The sequence below is a fragment of the Phoca vitulina genome, unplaced genomic scaffold (assembly GCF_004348235.1).
Source record: "Phoca vitulina isolate PV1807 unplaced genomic scaffold, GSC_HSeal_1.0 scaffold25, whole genome shotgun sequence".
NCBI lineage: Eukaryota > Metazoa > Chordata > Mammalia > Carnivora > Phocidae > Phoca > Phoca vitulina.
In genome coordinates this window covers 11,139,387-11,164,972 of record NW_022589728.1, presented here as the reverse complement: position 1 = coordinate 11,164,972, position 25,586 = coordinate 11,139,387, and the positions used below count along the sequence as shown (strand labels likewise).

The 25,586-nt window shown below is 39.5% G+C and overlaps 1 protein-coding gene across 3 annotated transcripts in view; it reads left to right on the top strand.

Moving 5' to 3' along the window:
- Positions 1 to 25,586, top strand: part of TOX (thymocyte selection associated high mobility group box) — a 291,825-nt gene that overhangs the window by 124,370 nt on the left and 141,869 nt on the right. Inside the window, exon 2 of one of the 3 annotated variants that reach the window (XM_032421864.1) lies at positions 19,475 to 19,540. In XM_032421864.1, the coding sequence (XP_032277755.1) occupies positions 19,475 to 19,540 (66 nt within the window). Of the gene's footprint in view, positions 1 to 19,009; positions 19,541 to 25,586 lie in introns of those variants that run through there. The other 2 variants (XM_032421863.1, XM_032421865.1) reach the window with 2 other exon arrangements.

Sequence of the window (25,586 nt, the reverse complement as noted above, 5' to 3'; positions counted from 1 at the left end):
AAAGTGGAGTGGGGCCAGGGAAGAGGCTTTTGGGGAGATCAGTGTGCAAATCAAAGACTGAGCTATCCAAGAGGGATGGACTGGTTGTTAGTTCTGAATGAGAGGAAGAGTATGAGAAACAGTGTGTCAGGAGTGAAGATGCCAGCACAAGAATTCAAGGGGTCAGGAGACAAGTGAATAAGTGGTTAGAAAAGGCATGTAGCAAGCATACCAGGTTATTTTGAGACGTTTTGTGATAATGGAAAGGAGAGAGATAAGTTAGTAACTTGAAGGAGTAGCTGAGCATAGGGAAGAATCCTATGTTGGTTGTTTGGGCTTTGTTTTGTGTGTGTGTGTGTGAGAGAGAGAGAGAGAGAGAGAGAGAGAGAGAGAATAAAGAAGAAATCTGGGCCATTTTGTAGGCAGAGGGGTGATAAAAGATGAGACATCACCGATCGGACAATTTGCAAGGGGAGGATATAGTTGAGAGTACACGGGGAAGGCTCTCTCTGAGAAGGAAGAAAAATATACCTCTAAAACCCAAAGGGAAAAAGAAATAATTTGGTTTCAAACAAAAGTGTGGAGATGGAGAGGAAGAGAATTAGGCATCTTCTTCAGGTAGATTTTTCTGTACAGTAAGAGGCAAGGTCATCGTCAGGGAGAGGTCATCAGGGATTGAGTATCTGAGGATCGGGGAAAAAGCTTAGAATAGGCAAGGTGGGGAATGGGATGGGAACTCAGTGAGAGCTTCTGCCTGCCTTCACCTTTTCATTTTTACTCCCTGCTGGCCGTCTTCATCAAAGAAACCTCATGCACCTTAGTCACCGAATCTCATAATGTAAATATCTTGTGGATACTTCTCTCTCCTTTGGATACCAAGTCTTGCAGATTATAGATCGGAAATACCCATTCAATCCTAATCTCTGTCAGCTCTTGTCCAGACTGTTGCTATAGTGTTTTTTTAAAAGATTTATTTATTTATTTTAGGGGAGGGAGGGGCAGAGGAAGAGGGAGAGAGAAACTCAAGCAGGCTCCACACTCAACCCGACATGGGGCTCGATCTCATGCCCCTGAGCTAAGACCTGAGCTGAAACCAAGAGTCGGACGCTTAACTGACTGTGCCACCCAGGCACCCCATGTTGCCATAGTCTTCTAACCAGTCTTCTGTCACCCGGGATTCTCTTAACGCAACCCACCCAATATAATTCTGAGAGTAATTTCTTAAATTGCAGCTTTGAACATGGTTCTCACCTGCCCAAAAGGGGCTGAGCTAATTAGCACCTAAGTAAGACTGTTCAGTGGAATTCATCAGTTCAACTTCATGATAATCTCTAGTAACATCATGTGGCTTTGAAGCAGGGACTAAGAAAGCAAGATAGCGAGATTTTCCCAGGATTAGAGAAGTGTAAGACAGGAACGGGGGGAAAAAGACAAACATGCCAAAAGAAATAGGACAATAGAAAGAGCTTCCTTGAAAGGACCAGCCCTGAAATCCAACTGACATCTTCTTGGAGTCAATGGAACAAAGACTAGGGAGAAGTGGGTTATTAAAGGTAACGAGAAGAGCAAGATAGAAGACTCAGAAGCTAAAAAAAATGGAAAAAGTGAAAGGGGAGGAAGTTCTAGTACGAGCAAGGAATTTTATAACAATATGCACAGAGGTCCATTCTGTATGCTGACAAGTGTACGTTCCTCCCAGCGCCTAACAGGAAGTTGAAGTGTAGTCATTAATTAAAACTGCGCTAACAACAACAAAAAAGTGAAGGTCATTTTGAAAAGATCGGCAGCAGGGATATTGAAACCAGGAAAGGTAATGACTAGGAAAGGAAGGAAAGCACGAAGGTGTCCTAGAAACTAAACGACAAGGATTAGGACAGAAGATGTGGGATGAGCAGCCGACGCGGACTCAGGAAGAGAAGTTGCCAATGACAGTGGAAGCAACCAGCTCTAATCTCTTCCTTTTGAGCTGTGAGATGAGGAAGTGGGAAGTGTTCTACACTGGAAAGGGGGAAGGAGCTTCAAAGAAGATTCAAGTTTTGTTTTTGTTTTGTTTTGTTTTTTAATTAAGGAACAGTGAGTAGACTTAAAAAGGGACATATCTAGACAGACAGAGCCACTTTAGAAGCTATGAGACTCTTGAGGGCAGGGAACATATTATTTTGGCCTTCCCCTCCCCCCACTCCCACTTTCCAGAAATGTGCCTGGAGCATAGGGGTGGTGGCATAATAAATGCTGAATTAATGAGTGAATCAGTGAAAAAAAATGTAAATCACCAATGAGGTTAAGGAGAGTGAGAAAGTCATACCTAGAGTATTGTTAAATTATACTCAATTTTAAGAAACAGCATTGCAGGAAACAGAAGGTTTAGGTGTAGGCTCGAGACACATTGCAAATAGAAGAGTAATTTTTAGGCTTTTTCAAAATTCCCCTCCCAGTGCTGGACAGATGATTAATAGCGACTCGTGGGTGCTGAGAGGACAGGCGAAGAAGCAGCTCAAAGGAGACAGCAAATGAGATGTTCTCCTCCTGTACTAAGAAGCAATTCATCCAATAGGACAGAAGAAAGGACAGGCTCTAGCTCCACTGAGCTTTCTCTTTCCTTCCCTCATGCTTCTCAGTTCTTACTCTCAGACTTTACAGTTCAGGAGCCTAATGCTATAGAGTTAATAAGGCTGGACACTCTTTTTTTTTCTTTTAAACAGCTTTATTGTGGTATCATTTCTTACCATGAAATTCCCCTGTGCTAAATGGACAATTAAATGATTTTTATTAAATTTACAGAGTTGTGCGACCACCTGCAAAATCCAGTTTTAAGACATTGTTATCATCCCTAAAAGATACTTCATGGGTTTGGCCAATCTTAGCAATGAATTTAATATAAGGATAATAGCTATAGTATTCAGTGCTTACTATGATCTGAGTTCTATCTTAAGCACTTTATATGTACCGGCTCATTTAATCCTCACAAGGACCCATGAGATAGGCACCACTGTTTCCCCATTTTACAGATAGAAAAACTGAGGCAGTGGTCACATATAGAGTAGGAGGCAGAGACAGCATTGAACTCAAGCATGTTGGCTCCAAAGCTGTTGATATTAGCCACCATGCCATATTGCTTTTTAATGTATACTGGCCATTTGAGAAGCCAGACAAAAATAGCCATAACTATTTATGTTCTCTCTTTGTTTCATTTTACATCATCAGTATGGAGTGAGAAATACAGCCTTAACGCAAAAATACCCATACATTTACATTCATTTCCCTTAAGTAGCTGATACTGGAAATATGAAAAATTATGAATAATTTTATATGGAACAGAATGAAGTTGGAGTCTTGGCAGTTATCTGGTTAACAAATTAGATCATCGAGATGAAAAAAAAAATCCTGTTTGGTGGTTTAAAATATCTGGTGTAGCTGTCCACATTCATCAAATTAATAGGATAATTGCCAGTTCTGTACTCTATTTTGTTCTGTATCAACATAGCCTGAAACACAAAGGGAAGTTTTTGCCCAAATGATATAAATTTAGTCACTTGCAAACATTCCTGGTCACTAACCTAGAAAGGCTGTTGGGGATACTTGGAAATGTTCCCAGAAATTCAGTTTGAGGATGGAGCAGCACAAGAAATATAATTGTGGTGTTGCTTCTTTATGAAATCAACTACTGACATTTTAATCCATGTAAAAGCCTGTATCTACTTACAGATATTTCTGGAAAGATATCATGTCAAATGAGCAGAGCATTAAATAGGCATGTCATTTTCCATTAACCCTTCCCAAATGTTAATTTAAGAAAAATCCAATTAATACTCAGTGTGGTAAGGACTGCAAGTGGGAGCTTAGACTAGAGAGGCTTTATTTTTAGCAACAACACTTTTTGGAGGTAGATAGAGGCAGCACTGGCTGAAAAGAATCCTCTTAACTCTAACTGTGTAGACAAAAAAAAAATTTTTGAAATGCCACCAGTATAGTTCTTTTTTTTAAAAAAGATTTTATTTATTTATTTGATAGAGAAAGACAGATAGTAACAGAGAGAGCAAGAGAGAGCACAAGCAGGGGGAGAGGCAAAGGGAGAGGGAGAAGCAGGGAACCTGATGCGGAGCTCGATCCCAGGACCCCGGGATCATGACCTGAGCTGAAGGCAGATGCTTAACCGACTGAGCCACCCAGGCGTCCCCAGTATAGTTCTTTTTCTACATGATATGTACTGTAGTGGTGGATACATGTCATTATACATTTGTCAAAACCCATGGAATACACACCACCGACAGTGAGCCTAACTTACTCTATGGGCTTTGGGTGGTAATGATGTGTCAATGTAGGTTCATCGATTGTAACAAATGTACCATTGTGGTGTGGGGTGTCAGTGGGGGGAGGGGTTGTGCATTGGTGGGGATGGGGAGTATATGAGGACTCTGTAGTTTGCACTCAGTTTTTCTATGAACTTAAACTGATCTAAAAAATAAAGCTTATAAACTTAAAAAATATGCTCTTTTAAAAAACAAGTCTATTAATATATACTTTTCCATTTAGGAACAAATCGTGTTTAAATGCTTGAAAACCTTAGCTAGTTTATTTCTGCTAATATTATCAGAGGATTTTGCAACCAGATTTCTTGCCTTATTCATTAAAGTTACTCAACCAGTTTGAGAGGTGGGCTCCAGCAGTGTGGGTATTTACCATTTTCAAGGTGTGGAAGAGAACCCAGGCTAACTTTTCTCAGAGTTCTGCCTTATATAGATTTTGTTTTCTCTGAACACTTCTAATTTGCTGTGTCTTCTGATTCCACAAAAATTGAAGTGGTCCTAGGCTCCACTTTCCCACTTCTAGTTATCCACTGGGAAGGTCATCCACTTTATGAACTGCCCGAGGCCATCTAAAATCCCATAGCCTTCCCTTAGCTGACCCTTACATTCCCAAGACACTCCCCTTCATGTCCAACTACCACATTCTAAGCGAATGAAATTCATAATATTATTAAACCAATAAAGGCACTATTGGGGTAATAAGCATGCTGCCTAAAAAAATAGGGAATACATTCCAAATTCAGAAGACTTATTAATTAATTTTAGATTAGTTGCTCTTGCTCTTGGAGAAGATAATTTGGTCACAGGCTCCCCTTCCTTAGAAAAATTGAAGAGATGACTTTATATATGCTTTATATTTGATTTATATTTGTTTAAAAATTGGGGGGGAGATAAGGTTTGGTAAATAGTACATAGCCCAATATCATATATACATATTACATATTCATGTTTATCTTTTAAAAAATAATATATAGGCCTCCTTGATATCTAGGAAGACTTTTCAAAAAATAGTGGACATTGTGAATTAGATATATATCTGCTTTCTGTTTCTATAAAGAATGGTCCTTTTTAGACAGATTGATATCATGTGGAAATACTCATTGTCTTAACTGCATGAAACAGTGTGGTGAAATTCCAATTTCATTTATAAAATTAATACTGCCATCTACTCAGAATGCTAATCGTTTTAATGAAGACACAGCATCTTGCAAACAAATAATTAGTTTTGTGCATGAAAGGATAAATAGAATCCCAATTAACAAATTGCTAATTTTTCTTAGAGCTCTCAGGTTTCAACCATGACAAGTAGCAGTTTTTATGTGTAGTGTGAAGAATTAATTTTGTTTTTCTGTAGTTATCCAGAGTAATTGTAACTCCAAAGTGTATCTAATACAGTGTATGTTTATTTCAAATTAGTGGAGTTGTAGGCGTGGGGTGATGTTCTTTAATTCTTGGTTTTGAACACCATGCCCAGAGCACCTGGAATAGGGCTGTCAGACCTTTAAGAGTTGGGTGATTTCATTGCATTCAACAAGCTATTTAGACCATATGTAAATGGCTTTTTTTTTTTTTAAGTAGATGATTTAATTGATGTAGGATTTGAGCTACCTTTATTCCTTAAGTGAGTCATTTCATAGTTGATTTCATCTCTCATCTCACAGTTTCTATGAAAATGACCAAACGTCAAACTCAACACATTTCAGACACCAGGTTTCTCTGCAGCAACACTGTTCACACTGGGGCTGATAATTCTTTTGTAAGGGGGCTGCTCTGTGCTTTGTAGGATGTGCAGAGACATCCTGGCTCTACCCACTAGATGCTGGTAGTACCCCTTCAGTCCTAACCATCAAAGCGGGGGTGGGGTGGGGGTGGCAGAATCACCCCCAGCTGAGAAACACGTCCATAGAGGATGTGGGTTGCCTTGTAGATCTATCATGATATTATTAAATAGAATGAGCAAAGCTAGGGCCAAGCAATTGAAAAAAACAAAATCAAAACAAAACTCGAATCCAAAAGGATCCAAGGAAGTGCTAATGACCATTTAAATAATGGAATTGCTTCAACTGTGTGGTTGGCATCACAGAATCCTTTTATTAAATCAGCCTCACACCTTAAAGAATGCTGGACTGAAAATAGTCTTCAGTGACTGCTAATGGATGAAATAGAGGAGTTGTGGAGAAAACAGGAGATGTATGAAGCCTCATAAGCTTTCCTAAAAATGCATATCCACAGGCCCTTTCCTTTTCAACAGTGTAAAAATTCAGTTTTAGAAAGCACAGCTTACGATCTGCATAAAGGTAGGAATGTACATGTTTTGAGAAACTACATTAGCTTTTGGAACTGCTAATACAAATGTGTTGTTACAAATGCAGTTTCGTTGCCTGAAACTGGGATGCAGTGGGGGCATCTTAAAATATGGATTTTCCGTATTAGATGCAAGGTATTTTCCCGTCATGTGTCCAAAGAGCTTTGTTGCCTATATCATGTACAATGGGCAATAAGCACTATAATATAACTTTCTGAGGAAGGTCAAGTTAGCTCTGAAGAAAAGGCAACGTTGTTCTGCTTTTAAGATAAAAATCCATCTTGGATAATTTGATCTTGCTCTAATGTTTAGTTTCCATTCTATTCTGACTTCTATACATGTTTAAATTATTTGTTTCAAGTTGAATGTCTTAAGTAACATTGAAGGATTTCTTAGTGACAAGACTCATTAGATATATTTAAAATATGTACATTTTGCTCAGAACTATTGAGAAGGCATTTCAAACAAAGAAGTCCTGAGACCACTTAATCTAACATTAATATTAATTTACTAAATGGTTATAAAAATGTATTATTCCAGAATTTTTCATAGCAAATAGGAAATGTGCAAAAGGTATTAATAATGTAAAGTTTCTTACAGAAAGTGAAATAATAGGTTACAGAGCAGTAGAGATTACATAATTTCTTTGATGTGAGCATTATAAGGAACATTGACTGATTACTGAAACAGCCTAAGTATCTCGCTGAGTTATGCAACTGGTGAACCAGAACAGAAATTGTTATATAGCTCCATAAAATACAATGAGCGATTGTTATCTTGTGGATAATTTAATGCTTAAAGCTAATAAGCTATGAAAAATAAAATGCTATAGGAGACCTATATCATTCTATATCTTACTACTATATATTTAAGTATAACATTGCATTTTTTTATGCCAGAACTGTCTGAAATCTTCATTTTATGACAATAAATTCACCTGAAGCAAGTTTAGTGAATGTGATATAATGTAGTTCACTATGACTGGGTAACAGTTTCTCTGTAAATTAAGAGAGACATTCAGTTGTGCTTTGCATTTTCAGACAACTTCTCCTGCAATTTTATGTGGTGGTTTTTAATATTGCTCTCCTATATAACCTAAAATAACATAAATGAAAGCCAAATAAAGAACATTTCTGGAGAAAAATATTTTGCACACACACATAGTAAATAAATATGTACATATGTAAAGTACATGTGCTTATACACATATTTATGGGCACATAGATACACACATGATGCTCTATAAAGTTTTCATTTATTTGGTGACTACACTACTATTTTCTTTTGTCTACTCCATTGCTTTTATCTAATATTTAAGGTAGGATGGTGCACTTACAAGGATAGTGATTAAAAAATAATGTCTACCTATCACTTTCTCTATTAAAGACCTCTTTGCAGGCGAATTTAGGGCATACTGAGCCTGATTTTGCAATACTTTCTGCCTATCGATCTTTCCAACAAATGACAGAAACAGTCCAATAAACTTACCATAAGGCAGAAGTACCATAGTTTCCAGAATGTAGCACAGTGTTTACATGTTTAGTGCTCTGTCATTATCAATGCTTTGGTATATCTCATTTTGAATCTGAAATAATTGCACAAAGAACATATACAAGACCAATCTACTAAGAAGTGTCTGAACCAGGACTCCTATCAGGGTCTTCTCATTTCAAACCCACTCCATGGTGGAATCTCTCCTAAATTCTGTCCTATTCTGCCATGCCTCCCAGGGAACAAGAGGCCCTGAATTACTTACAGACCACATGAGGAAAGGGGAGGAATGACTTGCATTCTGTCTGCCAATCCAGTCGGCTTTTCATTAGCATGCCGGGATAGATTTGGAGATGATTCAGAGAGCAAAATGTTCACCAGCAGCCTGACGTCAGCATGAAAAAATAAACTAGCTTGAGCTGGAGCCGCATGGGCACAATCTGCTTACTGGAACTGGTCTTGCCTACTTGGTACCATGAAGATGTTAGCGATTATCTAAGATCTCATAAAGTGAACTTCTTTTCAAATGATTCCAATGAGAGCAAGGGAAGAAAATTTGGTCCCTGTAGGACAGGAAGGAAGGGAAAGCTAGGGTGCGATGTGGTTTGCAGAAGGTGTTGCCCAATGCCTCTGGGGGAGCAGTTATTTTCATGGATAGAAATTGATTTGGAATTGAAAGCACATGGAATAAATGCTACTGCAGAATAACAGAATGGCGAGATATCTGGGATGATTTTCATTCTCACAATATTGCACTGAATTTATTTAATCATTCATCATTGCCATTTTGGAAATACTACATGCTTGGCCTATGCTCGGTGCTGGGGATAGAAAAATCAAGAGGAAGGTCCTTGCCTTCAAAGAGTTCGTAGTCCAGTGTAGGAGAGAGGTCGTGAAACAAGGGCAATACAATGACATAGAAGCTTCAGGAAAGCACCAGATGCCATAGAGAACTTAGGTTGGCACAGAGGAAGGACCCTAAATCATCAGCCATTTTAGGGCAGGCTTACCTTCAGGTGGGAAGAAACTCATTGGCTGGGAAAGTCCAAGTTCATGCCTTTTATTCAGTCATAATTGTTCAGTCCCTCCTTTCACACCCAGAATGTTCCAGAATGGTTGCTCAACTCCCTAATCATCTTAACTACTGGCACTGGCAGCGGCCCAGGCCTTTCAGAGTGGACATCAGCCATGTACAAGTGGTAGAGTCATTCTTATCATGAAGGGCCTTGTGTTTGAAAACTAAGGACGTTGAAATTTCCTTGAAAACCTGAGAGAGTAGTGAAGAATTTTAAGCAGGAAGATGAGTGTAACGCACTGATCCTGGCATCGTCTAGGGTATCATGCAGTAGAGAGAAAGGTAGGGACTCACTTTGAGTATCTGGTAGACATGAGTGTGGTGCTGGGTGATTCCCCAGGCAGGCCTGGCCTTCATGACAGTCCCACGGCAGGGCCACGTCTTCCCAAGTTCACAGCCACTGAGTGGCAGAGAGGGGTCCGAAACTCCGCCCTGGATCGTTTGACTCTGGTTTTCGTAACATGCCTCCTGCTTCTGCTGACTGCTCTGGTTCTGTTAGCCTGACTGTGGAGTAAAGCGTGTTCTTTTTTTTAATTTTTTTTTTAAGATTTTATTTATTTATTTGAGAGAGAGAGAGAGCACGAGACGGGGGAGGGTCAGAGGGAGAAGCAGACTCCCTGCTGAGCAGCGAGCCCGATGCGGGACTCGATCCCGGGACTCCAGGATCATGACCTGAGCAGAAGACAGTCACTTAACCGACTGAGCTACCCAGGTGCCCCATAAAGCGTGTTCTTACAGGAAATACCCGTCGTTGGTCAGTGGGTACTGTTACAGAAATAATAGAATAAGGTCTGCTGTCCTGATAGTCCTTGAATTGGTTATGATATTCATAATGCTGCATTTACATTGGGATTCCTAAAACTTGCATGTTGATTGAGCATTTCTTTGGCAAGGTTCTTGTCTTCCTTGAGCTGATTTCTCCTGCTAGATACTTTTCCGCCATCAGACAGACCAGAACTGAGGCTCTGCTCTACCTCTTCTAGCTTACTCAATTCCTTCAGGCTCACTGTCCTTATTGATAAAGGACACGAATACCACCTGCCTCACAGGGCTGTTGTAAGGATTAAATGAGTAAATACATGTGTGCACCTGTTATACAAGAAGCAGAAAATTCATGTTAGCTGCTATCGCCGGGACTGGGGCCTGGCACATAGTAGGTGCAACATGAGCGTTTGTTGAATGAATGAATGAATAACTACCACATTTTTATCTGGAAAGTGTCAGTACCATTGAATTTTAATGGACCAGGCTGGATGGCTTACCCCCAATTGTCCCACGTGGTGATAGTTTTTTCTCTCAATTTTTCAACAAAAGAGCATCATACGGTGCCATTCCAGAAAATAAAACAAAGGAGACCCATCACTTCTCACCGTGCAGTATAAATAAGGCTTTGAGCAGAAGCACACTCTCTGTTTCCAGCAACAAGACTTGTAGTTTCAGCTCTGACATGTTTCTGGCAAGGGAGGATGAAGGACTGGGGAGAATGCTACCCAAAAAAAAAAAAAAAAAGTCAAATGAGAGTGCAGGACAATCTAAGGGGAGTAGTTTGAACTACTATAAACATGAAGACAATAAAAGAAACTTTGGAATGGAAACTCTATAGACACACATAATGCATATGCCTTGGGAAGGGGGACATCTTCTGCACAAAGCCTTAAGCTAATGCAGGGAAAATTATTCCATAAGCTTCAGAAAAATGTGGATAAGTCGGCAGGGAAAGTCACATGAGATCACGGATTAAATATCAAAGGAGGTTATGCAAAAATAGATACAACTAAATAGTATTTGAAGATGTTAAAGAAAATTTAAAAATTATACTCCTGATATAACAAATGGATTGAGTGACTTCCTGGTTTCTCAAAATGATAGATACATGCCAAATAGAGCTTTGCTTCCTTTCACAGTGGACAGGCTCAGACTCAATAACCTGAAGGATTTAATCCAGTTTCTTACAATGTCATTATGTTTCTATTTGGAAAACAGAAACTCTTTGGAACTTGAAAAAAATAAATGTCAAATACGATCTCAAAAAGAAAAAAGGGGGTGGATATAAACTGAACCTCTTGTATTTCTAATTGGTCAAGTCTGCCCTGAAAATACCAAAATATATTTCAACACCTGTCCTACCATTAGGAGATTTTAATTACCATAAGTCTATTCCTGTAACATCATTGTTATATTTAGGCACAATGTTATTTTCTGAGTAATAATAATAGGGAAGTGAGAATCTCCATCTTAATAACTCTGTACCTTCCTATTTGTATTTTTATTTGGTACTACCACTTTTAATTTCAAAATTATTCAATAATTGTTTGTCCTCAAATCTTTTTTAAAAGTTTGTAATCCACTCAGTTGTCACCTAACCAGCCTATAACTTCTCCGTTAATCTTTTTTTGTAAATCCATCATGCAAGTCTCATAACCTTATCATACTCTGAACTTCTGCTAGTCTCTTTCATTCTTCTTGTTTTGAGGTTCCCAGAAAGGGGCATGATCTTCCAGACCAGACATGTGTAGAAAAATACTCTCACTTTTTTTCTGTGCGTGTCAGATACTGAAAAATGCTCCCCATGCTTAAGAAGGAATACTAGCAATAAAAGAACCAGCCCCCCAAAAGTAATGACTTTCATACTTTTCATTCCACATCTATGCAGGATTAGGGACTGTGGTAAATGAGGTGAGAGCTGATATCATGTGGAAATATAAAGCTTAGGTAAGGATTGCCAACAAGTTTGAATGCACTTCTCAAATTGTTCCCTTACTGCATGGATTCAGAAAAATTTGTCTAAAACATGACAAGTTAAAAGAATGTTCTGAACCGATCATTTGAAACGACACTAGTTTCAACTCAACAGTATAGTTTTACAGCTTTATGCTTTATAGAGATTCAGAAATTACTTGGGAATTCATTTCAAAAACAATGTTCCTACCTGGAATCAGAAATCATTGCTCCTGATTTTCTAGTATCACACACCTTGTGGAGGGAGGCCTTTTAGCGAAAATCATGCATTTTCAATTGGTTAAACTTATTTCCATTAGATTCACCAGAATAGAGTTGGACTGATAGTTAAGCTTTTACCCCACACATTCTTTGCTTTCTTAAATAATGCATAATGAAAATGTATTGCTTTGTGTTGGAAGTTTGGGGTTAATGAAGGTTTCTAGAAACTTGCATTTTTCTTTCTTTCAAATAGAGTGATGTTTTCATGATACAGGAAAATCTTTGTTCTATTTATTACTATTTCATAAGTTTGTTTCTGTCTTCAACAGGAATTGAAAATAGAATTAACAATTTTTTTTTAAGATTTTATTTATTTATTTGAGAGAGAGAGAGAGAGAGCACAAGCAGGGGGAGCAGCAGGCAGAGGGAGGAGCAGGCTCCCCGCTGAGCAGGGAGCCCGATGTGGGGCTCGATCCCAGGAACCTGGGATCATGACCTGAGCCAAAAAGGCAGCTGCTTAACCGACTGAGCCACGCAGGTGCCCCAGAATTAATGATTCTTAAATAAAATATAATGAAAGTGGAGCAAAGATGGGATCAGATTAGCGTAGCTCTGCCCCTAAGACCACCGTCACTTACGACTGGGCACTGTCCTAGTTGTCCAGAAAGGAGAGCATGTAGTGAAAGCTCACGTGCTAACGCTGGGAGGACAAGCCCAGGGAAACTCGGGTGAGGGAGAGAGGAAGCGAGACAGGGAGACAAGGGATGGGGAGAACAAACGGTGAGGCACACATTTCTAAGCTGCAACAAATCCTTCCTGGTTTCTGGGCATGAGGGGCTTCTCTAAATAGGTCCCAGGGAATGCTGTGGGTCAGTCCCCTCCCCTGGGTCCCATTTCCTCCACACTCTCAGGACAGGTGGCTCGGCCCTTCTGCACCAGCTCTGGGGGAAAGCAGAACTTCTTTGGCTCTAGCCCAGGTGCAGAGCCGCCTGCTGGAAGCTGGTGCCAGGCGTGGGGGTCCTCAGTCGCTAGCTTTAGTGGCAGCGGAAGCGGTCTTTCCGGGGGCTTCAGGACTACGGGCACCGTGTCAGCCAGTCCTGAAAGCAAAGTCAAAGCAGGCTGAGAAAACCTGGGCTGGGGCACATGTGATTGGATCCCTCGCAGACAAGCGACTTAACTCCTTTGTTGCCTCAGTTTTGTCATCTGTAAAATGGGGAGCAATAATAGTCACCATAATTACAAGATAATTAGAAAAACTAACTGCCTTAATACATTCGATGTGATTCGAAAATGCCTGCAAAGGTGAAAAAATGGCTTGAACCATCATGGCATCATGATCTTAAGTACGGAGCCTGTACTTCAAAGAAGATACAAGTGTTTGTTTGAGTTACAAGTTTATGCATAGCATTATTATTATTGACAATTTCAGTTATCGAAACTAACCAAGGCAACACGATAGACAAGTCTTCCCCCAAATAAGTCTATCACGAGGACAAAAATGAGATATAAATTCAGTTCCAAAAAAAAAATGAGGCCAGATTCTAAGTTCTGGGCACAGTATTTGAGTTGGGGGTCCAGTAATCTCTCTCTGAGAGTGGCCAAGCCTTCCCTGCAGCCTTGCTATGCCCGGATCCTATTTCTTCCCTGTGCCATTCAGATCCGCAGCAGAGTGTTTACCACTCAAGTTCAAGTGACAGGAGTCTGCGGAAAGGGGTTTCTCTTTCCTGTTTCAGCTCTGTGTGCTCTCAGGTTGTAATGTGCATCCATTCAAAGCCCCAACAGAGCAACTGCTTTCTTTGCATTCAGCCTGGCTCCGCGTGGAGGCATGTTACTTTAGACTATTTGCATCAACACGGTCAGCCTTGAAGCTGGAAGATAAATAAACACAGATTCCCTCTCCAGTGTCTCCTGACCTTATTCCTTGAGAATGGCAGGATGGGTACTAAGTGTAGGAGTTTGCCTTGCTCTGTTTTTATTGGCTACATTGTTCCTGTGCATGGGAACCCCAGTGAAAGCTATATGCTCATCTGCTCATTATCACCCTTCTGGTAGCTTTCAAAATACTTTGCTTCAATGAAACAACAAAAGTCTTTGACTTCACTGCCCCAACTTAAGTTATTTCTTTCATTATTCAGAAAAAAAAAGGGGGGGGAAGATGACTTGTAATCTTATATTGAGCCTAGCAACACAAAAATAGATACTTTATTTTGAGGCGATTACCCTCCCTTATGATTTATTATAATGCATCTTCTCAGAAATGTCAAATTAACTCCCTGCTATAAACATTTCTACTTTTAGCTCTTAAAAAAAAATCAAAGTATCAAATATTCCTTCAGAAAACACCCAGAAATGTAAGGTTTTCCCTTTTATAGGCGATACAATGCGGTACTGTTTCATGGATTCTGTGAGGTTCTACACCACCCCCCCAAGAGCAGTTTTTTGGGTTTCCTCTAATGGTTTCCCTAAAAAGATCCCATTTCCTGTACCAATGCCAGTGATTGATTTATAGTTCACATTCTGCCTTTGATTTTTCTGGTTTTAGTGGTTTGGGTAGCCTAATATTGCCCATTTTTTTGCTCATCATTCACTATGTTCAGACAGTGTTGGATGTCAGCTTTCAGTTTTTAAATAGAAGATATAATAACTACCTAGTTTGAAAAGCTCTTTGGGATTATGGGTTTGGTTAATATCCTCTAAAAACAATTTCAAAAAAACTGTAGTAGAAGATTATAAATGACTTTTTATGTGATTGCATCCCCTGGTGCTTTGAAATGAAAACACAATAAAGAGTATAAAAACACTTGGTCAGAAAGGCTAATCCTGAGTTGATGCCATTTACATTTAGATTTAAATAAGCCAGCCTCTTTATTCTTTCAAACTTTGCTTCAGGTTTTAAATTGAGAATACATGGAAATTAAAAGTCCTCATATGCTTAGATATATTTTGAAAAGTTATAATGCCTGAATTCAGTTGACTGCTAAGAATAATAACTGTGATAAACATAAGGAAATGTAATTAGTTATTTTTAATAAAACAATTATTAATAATGTTCATCTAATATGTGGTCCCAGGTAAAGCAAAGCAGGGTCATTAATGTAAGAATGCAACAAGATTGTGGGTTATGCACCTAAGCCATGTGCAAATACAAAGAATCATAGAGCCTGATCCCCTGGTTCTATGAGTGATGGAGCATAAAGCAGCATGTCGTGGTGGCAAAGTCTTCTACTAGGAATCCAGACCTTGATTCTAGTCCCAGATGGACCAGGTGACCAATAAAAAGTCTGTTTCTCCAGTCATAACATGAGAGGTTCAGATATGAGGCTTTCATGGATCTTTCCAAGACCAAAAGTCTAGAGCTCTCTGCGCCATAATTCCATTTTAAATGACAAGTGCCCACAACACAGAGGGCAGTTTAAGAATGGTGCATCCGGGCAAGGCCTGCTGGGAATCCCTGGAATCAGCTCCTGGAAGGGGTGTGGGTGGGGGGCGCTGTGAACAGTACACCGATGACCTTAACCTGATGGGGTGTGTGTGGAGAGGGCGTAGGGTCTGGGGGAGGGGGGTGTCTGGGATCATGGCCCAAGAGTTGGTCCAACCACAAGGAGAATGACTAGGCCTGTTCTGACACACGTAAGTATTTTTGTTTGGCAACTCAAAATTCTTCAGAAAGAGGGCATATGCTCATTTATAGCCTGGCCTCTTGTTTCTTGGCCAGTCTATATGTTTTTTCATTATACAAGTCTTGAGGAAGAATGACACCTAGTATTTGAGTAATGGTGTTCTAGCTATTTCTGTACATTTTTAAAGGGCTTTTGCTTCTAGAGTAACCACTTTTAATCCACTGTAAAACTTTTAGCTGACCCCTTTCCAAAGCCTTCAAACCATTCTCTAAAAGTTGAATCTTCTTTCTCTTCTCAAGTGATCGCCTTCTCTAGGAAAGTAATCTATCTAGTCAAGCAAGTATTACTTAATTTTTGTTATTGAGACATTTCCTAAGGATGCACTATGCACCGGCCCTAAGCTATAGAGACACTAAAGATAACTAAGATGTGCAGTGTGTCCTCTGGTAGCTCCCAGCTCAGTGCAGTTAGGCTCCTAATAACAAAACCCCCCTGGAACCAGAGGGCTCCCTGGGAGAGCCCAGAGGCTGGAGACAGCCCAGCCCTGACCAAGGGAAACCACGGAGTGTAAGAAAATACCCCAAAGGGTGTAAGAGAAGTAGAAGGGAAGAAAGGCATTCTGGGCGAAGAGGTGTGAATGTATGTGGGATGTACTGAGACGCGGTGAGTTCAGGCACTCTCACAGCAAAATCCACATGGCTTCTGTCCCCCTAGAAAGCAGGCACAGCATGAAACAGATGTCATCCCTTCGTGTGTTTCTACATCGGAGGTCCTCTAGAATGAAGCTGTCAGAGCTTCTTAGTTAGGGTTCACCAGAGAAACAGAACCAACAGGACATTTGACTTGTTACAAGAAATTGTCTCATTTGACTGTGGAGGCGAAGAAGTCCAAAACTATAGCGGAGAAGCTGGAAAGGAGAGCCCATGGGATAGTTTCGGTCCAAAAGCTGGCAGGCTTAAGACCCAAGAGCTGATGTTTCAAGTCAAGTCTGATGGCAGGAAAAGACTGTTGTTCCAGTTCAATCAGTCAGGTAGTAGGAGTTCCTTCTTACTCAGGAGAGTTAGCCTTTTTGTGCCATTTAGGCCTTCAACTGATTAGACGAAGCCCACCCCCCCAGTAAAGAGGGTGATCTTCTTTACTCATTCTACCAATTCAAATGTTAATTTCATCCAAAAATACCCTCACAGACATACCCAGAATGATATCTGACCAAATATCTGGGCACCCTGTGGCCCAGTCAGGTTGACACAAAATAAACCATCAGCCTACCTCCTCTCAATACTTTGAGGCTTAATTATAAATAATCTGGAGATATTCCACCAGCCTGATTACTAAATTGGCAGCTCACTATGATATGACTCTTGTTTTTTTGAAAGTCTCACAATGCCATAGAAATTCGGGACAGTATCTCGGGGTCGAGATATCACCAACACTCTGCTTTGATAATTTATTGACACTATTTTCAGAATTGATAGCTAACTCATTGTTATAATTCAGAATCTATTTATATGTTCTGGTGGTTAAGTGCATGTGCTGGAAAGTCAGGCTGCCGGCCTTTGAATGGCAGCCCTGCCTCGTAAGGGCTCTGTGACCTTGAGCATCTCGCTTAAATTCTCTGTGCCTTTGTGTCTTCCTTTGTAGAATGTATGCAATAATAATCCCTAACTCTTGGTTGTTGTGAAGATTGGATCAGTTAATACATATCAGTTAATACATGGAAAGCTCCAGGCAGGTGATGGGGACATGAAATGTACTCCAAAAAATAGCTATTCCCATAGTCACATACCTTTTATTGTAAAATGCTGTTTCAGCCTTGGCTCAACGTTAGTTAAGCATTGGTACTTTTTGAGGAAAGAGTCCTTATCAAGAGCAGTAACATTGAATATGTTCAATTAGCATACACTTTGGATAGACTCAAACCAAAACTTCAAAGCCTTAGTTGGCTTGAGAACGACACCAGATTTAGAAAATGAGTTAGAGATGATGAAATAGAAAGTAACACATTTCTAGAATATGCATAGGCCGTGGAGTATTTGATCCACTCCTCTACTTCTGTTCAGTTGAGTTTGTTATAGTCAGAGAAACTGTCCATATTTTAAATGGTTCTTTGGCATCTTAACATTAAAAACATTTGCAAACAAACCAACAGTGGGTGGGGGTGGAGAAATGCTGACTGATGCTTTTTGTCAGGTTTTGAGTTGTTAGCAGTAACAGGTGGATTGACTGGGGCTAGCCTATCTTTGGGTTGAAAGCATTCACCTGACTGATGGAAAAGCAACCTTGGGTAAGTCACTTGGACTGAGGGCTCCTGAGCCAGATGACAAAGCAACCAAATGTCTAGCTAGTCTTTTCTCAGTGTGCTATTTCTGACTTGTCCTCACAACCCCATTGTTCAATAAGTGATTTCATATCTGTTTAGATAAGTTTGTTCACAGAACATGAAATACATTTGCCAGGTGATGGGTGAGGAAATCCTTCGGTTCCTTGAACTTAACCTTGTGAGTGCTTCAGTGTCCTTAGGAAGGTCTTTACTTGTTTCTGTGAATCTTCAGGGCACCCACCTGCTGTAGGCTCCTGTTCAGAGGCTTTAGGGTATCCCAGTGTTTGTACACTCCTCTTACGTTAGCAGCTCAGAGGTGGTGGAATGCGAGGTCTATTAGCACAATTTTCTCCTTTTTTGATGATATGTAAAATATGTCCATATTGCTGTGTATTTGCACCTCCATCGGTAACACTATTCTGTCTTGAAAAGTCATTTTTCAGATTTTCAAGTTCCCATGTCTGAAATTAGTCTGGCAATGAAAGTATATTCAGAGTCAGCTCTTTGAAGCTGGCTGTATTAGTCCACTTGATTATTTCCTAGGGGAAATTCTTCTTCGAATTAAAAAAAGGAATGCTTTGCCCATTTATCAAATGACTAAAGATAGCTGGGGATTAAGTCTGAATGGAGTGATTACTGCTTTCGAAAACCCAAATAATGAAAAGTATGTTGTTGTTGTTGTTATGTTGCCGTTGCTTGAACCATCCAACGGTTCTGCCATTGTACCCCCTGAATCTCCTCCTCCCTTCTTGTTCCCGACTCATTAATCCGTGTATGAATTTCTGTGCATCCGTAATACCAATATGAATTCTGTATCTCTGAAAAACTTTAAGGAGGGATGTTGAATCGCAGAGCTTGTATATTTTTACTGGTATTCATTGTCATGATCATTCTTAGCCCCGGTTGCAGTCCCACGTGCTCTTTTCCAGTGTTATTGTGAAGTTAAAACTGTTCATCATAAGGCTATTGCGATGAAGCCAGTTTTGGCCTGTTATAAAAGCTCTGCACTTTTTCATTTTTGAGAGCTAAACTCAGAAGGCTTTGAGCCGTGCCTTGGTATATTTGTGTAGTGGATAGCACCATTCATTTAATACTTCATTACGACAGAACTGCAGTCCGTATACATGGTATGCAAAATGAGCCATTTTTGTTTTAAAACAGATTGCAGATGAAAGGAAACCATTCATTTCTTGCTTGCTTGCTGTAATTACTAGAGCACTAATTACTCCAAATCACTGACATCCAGGGTCAGGAAGGATGACAACAGAAACATCAAAGAAAAGATGGGGCTCACTCGCTATGACAGATTTTCCGCATTCCCAACCACAGTATTTTTTTTTTTTATGGCTACTGTTTTCCACTTTGATGGTGAAAACAGCAACAACAAACATGCACACAGTCAAGATTGCTGAATGTTTACTATTATTTCATTCGCAGTTTGACGGTGAGAACATGTATATGAGCATGACAGAGCCGAGCCAGGACTATGTGCCAGCCAGCCAGGTGGGTTAATTAATCTTCTCTGCCTTGTTTCAAATTGTAATTAAACAAATTCAAAGAGTTGCATTGCAAATGAGTAGCACTATCAGTAACTGCCGCAATCAGGAATAATCATAATTTATAAACAAAGCATTTAAGCCTTGTTTCCAGTTAATGAGATAGAGCTGATAAAACACGGGAGTTGGCGTTTGTTGTAAGATACTACCTTGTTTTCTCTCCAGAATGGCAAGCAGCTGTTTTGCCAGCATGATCTTTCCTAAACAGTTGTTTTACCTTTAGGAAATAAAGTCTTTACAGGTGCAGGTTATTTGTGCTTCTGACTATAGAGGAGTTTAATCATTATAAGCTACACGTGTCACAAAGAGCTTTAATTATCAACTATTGGGGCAGTTTTCAATACAATGTTATATTTATAACCAAGATCACGTGGTCAGTGAGCGCTATGTGGCTGCTTTCAGAATCTACTGGGGTGGGTAGCTTTCCGGCCAAAATGCATGATCTGATTGAAACCTTTCAAGAGCACGTTTGTATCCATTTCCCTGGGAATTGTTGACAAGGTATTTAATCATGAGAAGTGACAACAAAAGTCCAATGAAAATGCAAATGGTTACATTTATAAAAGTGAATTCTGGGCTATTTATTTTTAGATACTTAAGACCAGCCCCTTTAATCCAGTGAGGGCATTTAAAGCAGAATTATAACTGCCGTAAGGTGCCAGCGTAATGTAATATGTAAGGACACTGTGAGCAAAAATAAACACGTGGATAAGTGAAAGCGAGGGAGAGTTCATAGGAGCATTTTGTAGATTTGAACATTTTTTTTTTTTCTAGAATAGCAAAACCATGGCAGTTTGAAGTTTCATGTATCAGTAACTATGGCGTAAACCCTAACACAGGGGTTTTCAATGCCTTGCATAGCCGCCCAAAGATATTTGATAACTGGGATGGGTCGGGGGAACAGAGAACAAAAATAAAACTTCTATTTTTCTTCATGGTGGTTGTCAGTGAATTAATCTAATGTATATGTTAGGGGTGCACTTTGTGAAGGTTTGAAATTTCTCTAAGAACAAAATGTCTCGTGCTTAACTCAAAACAGAGGCAAGCCTGCCTCTCCATGAACTTTGCATTTAGAAGTCATTACCATCACTGCCTTCCCTGGCAGACACTCTGGAAACCACACTATATGGTTCAGACGAGAAGGTCATCATTAAGTTCAAAAGATCCGGACTCCATTTCCTTCCATTCAGCTGAGTTGATCACTTTCAGAATACCTTTGGAAGGCTGAGCTTTGCATTTACAATTCTTACTTCGCTGAATTCATTTGGCTAAGTAGCCTCCGAGATCCATAGGTAGTTGTGAATAGGACTGTTTGATTAAAAAATGAAAAATGTTACTATTAATTTTCTTCTAACCATCAATCCCCAAATTGTACTGACAAGTTTAGTATTACTATTAGATTGAAGCAACCCAGTATCATCTCTTTGGTGCCTTTAGGGTTTTGAAGTGTAAGGGCTAATTGAATTTGTTTGAAACAGTAGAAACACAAACTCAATAAATGATTGCTGTTATAAAGCAGCGGCTCCCTTTCAGAGAATCATTATGTCCGTCTTAAAGACTTTTGGATAAAGGATTGGAAATTCAAAGCATATACATCATAACAACTTGGCTCCTTAGACTTTTAAATTCAAGTACAATGGATAAGATTAAGCCCCTGACTAAAATCAAACAACTAACATTATTTCTTTTAATATTTCAATCAGGAGTTACTAAGAATGTTTTAAATACCAGTGATAATTTATGAAAGTGTAAAGGGCCCCAGATACTTTTTGGGCTTTGTAAAGATATGGCAGGTTTGTGTGCCAGAAGCAAACTATTTTTTAATAATGTAGCACATATGAAAATGTTTTTCGAATGTGCTACCTTAAAAATTAGACTGATGCAAGATAATATGTACTCTGGGGGAAATAAAGTTTGCAAATTACATAAGTTGAATGGCCTTCGCTAAATTTTACACTTAACATTCCTTTTGTTTACTGTGTGTTTAGAGTGTGTTGTTCAAAAATTCATTACCTGGTATTCTTTTGGGGAATTTTAATCAATTTACCCCTTTCGGCAACCATAAATAGGATTTTAGTCATCTTACAGGAAAAAAAAATAGTTTTATCCCTTTTCCTACATAACATCAAACATCTGCATAGTTCAGTAATCCAAGACAACTTGCCTCATAGCGTCACTCAACAATTATAATTCCTGTTCAATTTTCAAATCAGTACATGCTTTGGGACTTACAGACTAAGTTGCTAAGTAGCAACATATGGTAAACTACTCCTCCTATGATGTTGCTGCAAGCAAAGCGCATAATTCTAAACTTGAAATGATTTTTATAGAAAGCCACTGCTGGAATGGCTCCAGAAATGGAAGTACACTGTAAAAATTAATGATATTCTTTTAGACAGTCCCAAAGGGCTCTTTGGCACTATCTACTGCATGCATTCTATACCTCTTAAGCTAGTGTATACAAATCCTTAAAATTTTTTGCATATAATTTTGTAATTGATAGGCAGCTTTTAAATTGAGTATACTACCTTATAATAAGCCTGACAAATATGCAATAAAAACCCATGACATTTCTACTTCTCCCTGGCTCCATTCTTGGAATATTGACTATTTTCTCCTCTAATAGCTCACTCTAAGTGTGCTAGAGCCAGGTCTAGCTAGCTCAGTACTCTATTTTATTTTATTTATTTTTTTTTTTTGAGAGAGAGAGAGAGAGAGCGTGTTCTCTGCGGGAGAGTAGGGAGAGGCAGAAAGGAGAAGAAGAGAGAGAATCTCAAGCAGGCTCCACACCCAGTATGGATCCCGATCTCACAACCCTGAGATCATGACCTGAGCCAGAATCAATAGTTGGACGCTTAACTGACTGAGCCACCCAGGTGCCCCACTCAGTACTTTAATTTAAACAGCACTTAATTTTTTTTTTTTTTTTTTTTACTATGCATAGAATTTGAAGCATGTGATGCAAGATTTCTTAGGGTGTTCCCAGACCCTGGCTAAAGGGGCCCATGTTGCTTGATACCTCATGAGCTTGCAGATTCCCTCCTAAATAGTTTGTGGGAACATGTGAGCGTGTTAAAGAAAGGAGAGCCAGACGTGAAGACTGGCTAACAGTCCTTCATAAACTCACTTCTTTCTCGTTCTTAACCTGTCACGTCTGTGTGACCAATATGGCAGAGTATACAATAGCAAGGCAGGAGGGAATTGGGCTTCCCAACTTAGCTCTGACTCTTCTCCAGAATCTTCCAAGCCCGCTCCAACTCACATGCTATGTGGCCTTTCTCTTTCCTGAAAAAACTCAAGCCCCTTTCTCCAGGCCCTAGAATTATGGTACCTTTCATAGCTCCTTATATGTGATTATACTCAAGATACAAGTGTTCATTTGAATTAAAGACATCAGAGGAAACAGAAGAGGAGCCTGAGTCTCTTGATTGAAGCTTTCTATGGCACCAAGATTATTTATTTATGTTTAGTTTTGAATATGTGCCATTACTTTTTCTCGTTCTTTCTTCTTCTATGGAAATTTCCAGAGTATCATTTTCCACGGCTACCTGTTCATTCTGAGCTTTCCATCCACACTGGCAACATTCCCCCCCCCCCCACCCCCTTCTCTGGATACAGAAACATTCTCATGTATGCCTCAGTTGGGGTGCTGCATGCAAAAGGTAGAGAAGGACTGATCTTTTTTATCCAAGAAATAATCACTTGATGGGGGAATCAGAAGATTTTTCTAGTGTCAGGTCATGGAGAAGCTTAATTCTTAAGAAAGTTACCTGATTGCACCATATTTTCAATAAATCACTTCCTCCTTGACCTTGGCTTTTACTCTGCTAAACCATGTCCTTCTGTTTGGTTTCCATTCCTACTCCCTGGCTTCCTTTTTTCCTTCCCTCCTCCCATTCCTCCTTTCTTCTTCTTACTCTCCTTCCTTCCTCCTATCTCCATGAATAGTTATCCTTTAAGCTTGAACTAATATTTATTGTTAATTCTGAGCATCATGGTAAACCCTAACTATTAAGTGTCCTGAGCTGAGATCTGATTTAGATTATTTTCAGGTCGTGATCAGGTTTCCCTGTCCCTTATCCGGTCCCTCAAATCTCAAGATTAAAAAATAACAGTGATAAAATAGAAGCAATGTTATTTTTCCCAGAATCTTAAAACCAAGCACTTAACATACCTTTCCTATTCCATCTTTTGAATATAAAAGTTGAAGGGCATCTATATATTTAGGGCAGTCCTCTCGTGTGTGTTTCAGGTTTGATTTCTAACTCCACTGGGCACCTGTTCCTGACTGCAGCTTGGACTCCACATATTAATCCATCAAATCAAAATTCATCACCTCCAACCTACTCCCTCGCCCCTCAAACTTCTTTTTTTCCTGTATTGCCTATAGTCATAAGACTTAACACCACCTACCCAGTCATCAAGACAGAGACTTTGAGAGTCTCCCTTATCACTCAGCCCTGAGTTAGTGTTGTAATTAGATAGTGTTGATTCTACTTTTTGGCGTAACCTTTGACTCTGTCTCCTCTTTCCTTCTACGTGATTATTGCCTGAGTCCAGGCTCACAGTTTCTCATTAATTTCTCTCGTCTCACCTCCACCTTTCCATTTCTCCTCTCCCTGTTGCCAAATGATCCAAGTCTCTTCCCTCCTTACACACTGCCAGGCCTCTCCAGTTGGAGTTGGAGTTATCGATGTACATATTTGCCCCTCGGTGGCATGTAGCATACTAGAATTGGTACCCATTTCCTTGTCTTGCCCACCTGATTGTAAGCTCTTGAAGACAGGACTCGCCCTTGTTTCTCCCTGGATCTCCTGTGCCTTGAGTGTCTGGCTTCAGAAGTACGCAATATTATTTGTTGAGAGACGAGTAAGTGATTAAAATATTTTGTGTGCATTTTTAAAAATCACATTAACTCTTTGGATCTTCTGCTTGTGATGATTGTCAGTCCCACACTGCAGCCATTTAGCAAAGCTGGCCCTGCCCATTTCATTCCAGTAGCTTCTCTCCACCTGGGTGCCGATACCTCGACACATTAACAAAAGGCACCAGCGCTCCCGTCTCCTCAGAGAATCATTTCAAGTACAAGACTCAAAGAATTAATGTGATAATAAACTAGATCATAATAGGCAGTTATTCCTACAAGAATTATTGTATTGCTATTTGTCATAAGCAATATAATGGCAGTGGAACCAATAGGACTCTCCAAGTTCCTCTTTGTACATGAATTTCTTTAATCTACTGTTAGAATTACAGTGTTTTGAGATCTGCAAACGTATTAAACCTATATATTTTTAATTACATGTTTTTCTAATGAGAAAATTCTCTAGGTTAGAGTGTAAATGAGGCATGAAAAACGGGCCTAAAAGCATAATATTTTAAAGAGCATTTTTGGGGGAAAAAAATCTCTTGACTATGGGCCATAAAATTTCCATGATTGTGACATAAATTTGAACTATAAATTAGACCAATTACTTTTAGATTGGTTCCTTTTGGCAGAAATTTCAGGAGTAAAGTCAACTTGACTTTTTGACCATTGACCCAATAAAATGGCAGAGCCGCCATGCTTTGAGTCATCTAGTTAGTCCAACAAAGTCTGGCATCTTAACAAGCCCGAACTAGTTACTCAAACCAGTCTTCAGCGTAACATTCAAATGATTACTCTGCGCAGTCCCGGAGGTATTCATTACAGACAAAATTGCTCTTGTTGCCTTGATAGAAGCTGAGTTTTCAATGGGAAATGAAAGGATGCCTGGAAAAATAGGCCACCTAATTAAGTTAAACTACTCTAGCATTTGGCTTGACATCTTCATTACTCAAAATTAAAAAGATGCTTCACTTGAGCACACAAGTTACTATTGTTTATGTTGTTTTCTGCCTAAATTGGCTTCTTACATGGAAGTCTGTTTTTCAGAATTATATCTTGAAATAGCTCACATATTTCTTACAGTTTATAAAAACGTCTTAATAGCTGTATGGATTGTGAACATGAG